Source organism: Leptopilina heterotoma, unplaced genomic scaffold (assembly GCF_015476425.1).
Source record: "Leptopilina heterotoma isolate Lh14 unplaced genomic scaffold, ASM1547642v1 Lhet_251, whole genome shotgun sequence".
In the NCBI taxonomy this organism is placed as follows: Eukaryota; Metazoa; Arthropoda; class Insecta; order Hymenoptera; family Figitidae; genus Leptopilina; species Leptopilina heterotoma.
The window spans coordinates 1,331,870-1,339,444 of record NW_025110965.1 but is presented as its reverse complement, the minus strand read 5'-3'; the positions used below and the strand labels follow the sequence as shown (position 1 = coordinate 1,339,444).

Here is a 7,575-nt window from a genome sequence, read left to right as displayed (position 1 = left end):
AGTTAAAGTATAGTTAAAGTAACGTTAAAGTATAGTTAAAGTAATGTTAAACGAATGTTAAAGTAACGTTAAAATAAGTTAAAGTAAAGTTAAAATAAGTTAAAGTAAAGTTAAAATAAGTTAAAATAAGTTAAGGTTAAGTTAAAAAAAGTTAAAATATAGTTTAAAGTTATAACAAGTTAATGTAACTAGATTAAGGTTTTTTTAAAATAAAGTAGACATAAAATAAAGTGAACATCTTTTATTCAAACAACCATATCCTCCTCCTCTCTGTAACAAATAATTTTTTTTCTATTTACATTGGTTCATCATCGTCGATTTCTAGAATTTTATAGTGTCCCCATGCAAGGGTGTCGGTGCTGTTGTCTAAAAGATACCTCTTATCGTCATAAGGACTGAGGGCAATTTTCGTTTGCTTTAATGTTTGTACATTATGCAGTTTTGACTGAATACAATATTGCGTCCTGGATTGAATTTTAACATTTCGCAGACAGTACACATAATCTTCAAAACTAATATCTTTTTTTACAACTCCAGCTTTAACACCTTTAGCCTTTTTTATTAAATCTTTCTCTTCTACGCGAACGCTGTACATTTTGCTCCGCAAGCCAACAAATTCAGTCACAATTTTTCCACAGCATTCATCCTTTATCAAACCTAATATTTTTTTGTTGGCTTGCGGAATACCGTAAATATTATTTGCTGCGTAATCAGAAGTGTCGAATTTATGAATATCTTGTTTCATATCAGTGTAAATGTCGGAGCACATTATTTCATAAATCAGGCTATCGGTGTCGGTGTACAATAATTTTAAATTTTTTTCATCATACTTGTTCAACATGTAATCGTAGTGAAAATCATAAATAAGCGTTTTTGACACATCCAAAACAGTCAAGCCAACATACAAAGGTTTGTTCATCAAAACTTCCATTTTCCTAAGTTCAACAGCAACTAAATTCTCATTAAAAATGGCTCTCCTGTGAAAATTAGGTTTGGAGATAAGTGCTTCAGCTCCATATCTACCCTCCCACTTTGTCACGAGTTTAACATCTACATGTTTTCGCACGTTCTCCATTGTTTTTCCAAATACCGCGTTATTCATTAGTTTGAATAAGTTTTTCTCGAATTCGTTACTAGCATTTGTTCTCTTCAAGGTATTAAAGTCAATATAACTCTTTAGCCAAGTAGATTGCTTGAATTTTAAGACGCGATGGATTTTAACTAAAACTAAACCGTTGTCAATAGCTTGTTTTAAAGCGCGATAATGGAGAACGTGCTTTCGTTTCGGTAGGAGGGTAGTTAGGAGCTTCTCCTCTTTTGACCCTGGTGGCTTCGAGCGTTCAGGGCAAAATGGAAAATTGCTATGTTTATCATGAAGATGATCTGGATAGTCCAGGTCAACTTCCAAGATGTACCCAATTGGTCCATCATCTGAAATGTTAAAATCAAAATCATTGTCAATATTTTCAACCCACCCGAAGCCACCATACGGAAGCGGTTGAATCATTGCCCAACCGTACAAGTTGTTTGCGTCAAAGTATACGATATAAGATGTTTCCTCATTCTCATCATATTTTTCCATGTAATGATTGTTAGCTTTAGCGTAACGATTAGTGCACTGACTAATCCCACCTCTTATCCCGCGTTCAATAAACATTACCATGTCAATGTCTGTCAAGAGTTCAAGTCTTACTTCCGTATACTTTAACATTGCGTCCCAAGTCAAACCCGGTGTAGTATAATAGTGTGCTGCATCTAAACCGTATGCTAATAAACACTGATCCCTGAAATTTTCAAAAATGTCCGCGAGTAACAAAATATCCGTTTTCATGTACAAGAACACATAATCACCTAGATTCTGACAATTAAACTCACTCCACACTTTCTGCGCATGTGCGTAATCTTCATCTGAAACATTTGAATCGTTCAAAGTGCTGTAAAATTTTTCTTTAGGTGGTAATTCTGTTTCGTCGAGCTTTTCCCTAGAGTCAATGTATTCATAAGGAAAAACTCCTTTTCTCGTTAACAATTTAATTTTGTCGTCGCTGTAATTTGAAAATACGAAATTTACAATTTTATATTCATCGAGATAAGAAGCTAACTTGTCCAATGATGATGCCATAAACTTAAAAGAGTCGATAAAACGAAATTTGATTGAACTACCCTTTATATTCTTTGTAAAACTGATGTACTTTTCTTTATTAATGGGAAGAAGATCAATTTACCGTCAAACTCGGTAGCAATAGCTTTGATGATAAAATGAGCATCGTAACCACTAAGGTTATGAAATACAACAGGTATGGTCGACGATTCATGATAATTAATATTACAATCTTGATGTGCAGGGCCCCGATACTTCCCGGTTAGATGACAATGGTCTCGTACTTTAATATCACTATGAGCAAATTTCTTTTTACAAATATGACATGTACTTGCATATCTAAAATCAGTCAGCTGTTGTAAACTTAATACTTCCATAGGTCCAGGATTCTGAAATCTAATGTCTAAATTGTCAGCCAAGTCTTTAAGCTCTTTTGAAAACCATTTAGCAGGATCTTCCTCATCTCGAGGAGATGCTTTGTATATAGACAAAGAGTCATCAAAGCCGCATTTTACATAAAATCCAATACTGAGTGTTTTATGATTTTGAATCACGACAGTATTGGATTCTTCTTGAGGTGAATCTGCAGGAATTAAAAGACTCTCACAATCCGCGTAAATGATAAAAGGTACGCGCTCCTTGTTATCAAAATTTTTAAACTCGACAAAATTTTTCCCAGGATTCGGCAGCCTAATTCTGGTATCGTTCATCTTCCTACAATTTTCTTCGTGTTCGGTAAGCATCAAATCACTTCCAAAATAATGGAGGCAACGATCGCAAATGTATTTTTTAGACCTATGCTTTGACAATTGGGATGCAACGAGCTTGGATAAGTCTTTGATCCAAACATAGTGATAGTTAAAAGAAAGGATTGTTAGATCGTCTTCTTCTTCACTTAGGCTTTCATCAATGTAATGATCTTCAACACGCAAGAGATTAATATGCTGCTGTTTTTTCTGTGATGTGAGATGTAATGGGTAAACATTGAATTTTTCATCATTTTTTGAGAGTCCGTATACGTTTACTGAAATATTTTGATTTAGAGATTCAAATTTTGGAACATCTTTAAGGGGGGGGGGTATAGTTAATTCGGTGAAAAAACGCATGTTTTTAAGAATTTTTTTTGGTGATACGCAGAAAGTTAATTTATTTTATCGCTTTGCATATAATACTGCAACATTTGAACAATATTTTTCTAAATTTTAATTTAAAAATATTAAGAACTGAGCAAGATTCTAACATTTTCCTCAGGCGCCTCAAAAAATTTGCGGTGTTCACTCTAACTCGCAACAGAATCATCCAAAACAAAAAAATCAAAGTGCATTTGTTAAAGGAGATGTTTTTTGAGGTAACTTAGGAAGCCATTATTTTTTTATTAAAAAATTACCAATTTTACAATAACAAATTAATCGATTTTTTACAGTGAAAATCGACTTTTTGGCTTTTAAGTGCTACGGAAAATCGAAAAGTAAAAAAACAACAAAATCCCTTCCGATAATACCTCAAAAAACATCTCCTTTAACAAATGCATTTTGATTTTTTTGTTTTGGATGATTCTGTTGCGAGTTAGAGTGTACACCGCAAATCATTTTTTTTTGACGCGGCTGAGAAAAATCTCATTATCTCGCTCAATTTTTAATATTTTTAAATCAAAATTTAAAAAAATATTGTTCAAATGTTGCAATGTTATATGCAAAGTGATAAAATAAATTAACTTTCTAAAATTGAGTTCATCTTTATACATCTCATACTTAGAAACTCGATGTGCATGGTTTTCAATTGGATGAAGAGCAGACAAAACTGACCATTTAAAACATTGTTGATCAGCATTTTGTACATTCACGCAGGCATGTCTTAAGTTAATGACAGCTGGTAAATTAATATAAGAACTTGCGCTCATAGGATTGTAACTGTTAATGTTAACTGTTAACCTTTCAATAGAATGAAGTCTCCAATTAGAATCTTTTTCTTGGAATACTTCAATTCTTTTTAAGGTTACCTGTTTAACATTAATATTATACCAGTCGTCTAACGGGGTTGTTAAAAAAATTTCAGCCGTTTTCGCGATAAATGTCTTAAGATCAGACATTTCTTGTTTACCATCAATCGAATCTTTTATAAATTTACCCCCCAAAACGGTATACACTTTTAACGGACCATAACGGTTTAAAGCTTTTTGAATATTAATTTGAAACAAAGCAAAAGCATCATCAAGGAACTCATTAATGTCCTTGTAATCTAAATTTATAATAGCACTAGTTTGCAACCGTTCATCAAATGCTGCTTCAATATCAACCCATTTCATTCTATCATTCGATACTTGCAAACCTGCACCCCGTTTCATTAACAAATCAAAATGGCAACGCAAATATTCTAATTTTTGACTTAAATTTAAGCACCTAGATATTTGGGATGAAGAGAAATCAGACCTGTGTAAAAAATTCCTGAAAATGTTTTTATATCTTTGGCATTTGTTTTGCCACTCAAAAGCAGTAATACATTTTTCATCACCAGTCATTGTCATTACATTGATGAGCTTAGATTCCGCGCTTTTAATAAAGTTGTCAGATTCCTGACAAACTTCGTTAAACTCATCAATGTCAATTCGTTGACGAGACTTTTTCGGTGGTCTGCACTTTGGCATCTTAAATGCTAAATTTAAAAAAATCCTGTAAATAAACTAAAGAAACACACTTAAAACTAAACAAAACCTAAAAAACACACACTTAAAACTAAACAAACCCTGAAATAAAAAAAAATCCACCACCACCTTAAAACTAATGCAAAATAGAACACAAAATAAAAAAAACCTATAATAAAAAATCAATAACTCTTAAATTCAAAACGAAAAAAAAACTCTGAAAATTGTCTCTGAAAATTACTTTGAAAACTCTGAAAATTCTAAGAACTCTGGAACCCTGAAAGTAGTCTGCTGCACCATTCAAGATGCAACTGATGCTTGTGGCCCGCGCTCCGTAACTTATACCCCAGTCCCCGCCACTACGCTGTGCCCCACTACTCCAGAGTCGCGCGCATCACCCCACTGCGGTGCGTCCCCACTGCTCCACAGTCGCGCGCAACTCCGCACTCCCACCTCTGCGCGCTCTACTACGAGAGACTGGGGAGTCACATTCGACTACCATATCCATCCAGTTGCGTGAAGAGCGTAGCCGGGGATTCACGCAACTCAGCATGATGAGCATGCAAATGCATTGCCCGCGAGATTCAAAATACATCATTTTCGAATAATTAGTATTAAATAAACATGATGCCATCTATTAGTGGCATACAATACTAAAAAAAACTTCGGTAAATAATAAAACTAATCAATTAGAAAATAATAATTAAATTTCCCACCAAGAGGATTTAGAATTTAACAGTGGCGCCATCTTTTGGTGGCAGCCAAAAATAAAAATGTTGGTAAAGTGGGAAATTCAAAATACCCCACCAAGCGACTTGAAATTTCAAAATATAAATTTCCCGCCAAGGGGTTTAAATTTAACGGTGGCGCCATCTCTTGGTGGCAGCCGGTACTAAAAATGTCGGTAAATTGAGTGGGAAATTCAAAATACCCTCCCTAACCCACTTGAAAGTTCAAAAATAAAAATTTAAATACCCCACCAAGGGGGTTTAAATTGAGCAAAAAATAAAATGGCGCCATCTAGCGGTGGCAGCCGGTACTAAAATCTCGGTCGGTAAAGTAGAACACCCCTTCTAACACACTTGAAAGTGAGCTATTAAGAAATCTACCTTACCGACCGTCGGTAAGTGGCCCAGGATCCCCATAGCTCTACTACTCACTCCGATAATTAAAATTAGTTCATTCGTATTAAAAATTAACGTTTGAAGAATTTTAATTACAAATTTTGGAAAAAATTATAATTTTTCAAAAATTTTAATGAAAAATCTTCAAGTGTAAATTTAAAAATGAAAATTAATGAAAATAATCTTCTAAGTTATTCTTAGAATTTTTTCATTGCAATTTTTTAAGATTTAAGTACATATCTTCAAACAAAGTAAAGTAAAATTTGTAAAAATTTCGGAAAATTATTTTTAAAAATTGATTTAAAGATGAAGTTTAGTTAAAAAAATCGGGCAAGTGCGAGTTGCACTCGCATTAAGATCGAGGGTTCCGTACACTAAAATAAAACTCATTTTTTATAAAAAATATATATATAAGAAATATAATTGATTAATATTAACATATATAAACCTATTGAGCTGAAAGTCGGTACACATATGTATTTTTATTACATATAGATTTAAAAAACTATAACTATAATCCACATTAATATTAACATATATAAACATATTGAGCTGAAATTCGGTACACATATGTATTTTTATTACATATAGATTAAAAAAAACTATAACTATAATCCATATTGAATTCTTATGTTTTATTTACAAATAACAAAAAAAAATATTTTTTTTACCTTAATCTTCACTTAAAAATGAAGATCCCTACCGAATTTCAGCTCATCAAATTAGGATTCCTAAAAGTTCAAAAGGGGGAGAGAAAAGTGTCATTTTTTGCAATTTTTTCGTAAAAATTAAATTTCTTTCCCTCCTAGTTCGCAAATATGTCCGTCAATCGAGTTCGCTATATTTTTCCTGTAATCTGCACTTAAAACTGATGATCCCTACCGAATTTCAGCTCATCAAGTTAAGATTTGTAAAAGTTAAAGGTGGAGGACAGGGTAATTTTTTCAATTTTTTCAAAAAAATTGAATTTCTTTCCCTCCTAGTTCGCAAATATGTCCGTCAATCGAGTTCGCTATATTTTTCCTGTAATCTACACTTAAAACTGAAGATCCCTACCGAATTTCAGCTCACTAGGTTGGGATTTGTAAAAGTTAAGGGGGGGGACAGGGTCATTTTTAGCAATTTTTTCGAAAAAATTGAATTTCTTTCCCTCCTAGTTCGCAAATATGTCCGTCAATTGGGTTCGCTATATTTTTCCTGTAATCTGCACTTAAAACTGAAAATCCTTACCGAATTTCAGCTCACCAGGTTGAGATTTGTAAAAATTAAGTAGGGGGGACAGGGTCATTTTTAGCATTTTTTTCGAAAAAATTGAATTTCTTTCCCTCCTAGTTCCCAAATATGTCCGTCAATCGAGTTCGCTATATTTTTCCTGTAATCTGCACTTAAAACTGATGATCCCTACCGAATTTCAGCTCATCAAGTTTAGATTTGTAAAAGTTAAGGGGGGGGACAGGGTCATTTTTTGCAATTTTTTCGAAAAAATTGAATTTCTTTCCCTCCTAGTTCGCAAATATGTCCGTCAATCGAGTTCGCTATATTTTTCCTGTAATCTACACTTGAAACTTAAGATCCCTACCGAATTTTAGCTCATAATGTTGAGATTTGTAAAAGTTAAGGGGGGGGACAGGGTCATTTTTTGCAATTTTTTCGAAAAAATTGAATTTCTTTCCCTCCTAGTTCGCAAATATGTCCGTCAATTGGGTTCG

At 33.3% G+C, this 7,575-nt stretch overlaps 1 protein-coding gene across 1 annotated transcript; it reads right to left on the bottom strand.

Moving 5' to 3' along the window:
- Positions 1 to 295: 295 nt before the first annotated feature.
- LOC122503269 lies at positions 296 to 2,122 on the bottom strand. The gene has a single exon (XM_043613744.1). It carries the CDS (start codon positions 2,120 to 2,122, stop codon positions 296 to 298), a length of 1,827 nt encoding a protein of 608 aa, XP_043469679.1.
- Between the last annotated feature and the right edge of the window lie 5,453 nt (positions 2,123 to 7,575).

Bases quoted from the DNA above. Each gene is read 5' to 3' on its own strand.
- LOC122503269 (XM_043613744.1), bottom strand. From the start codon at position 2,122: ATGGCATCATCATTGGACAAGTTAGCTTCTTATCTCGATGAATATAAA.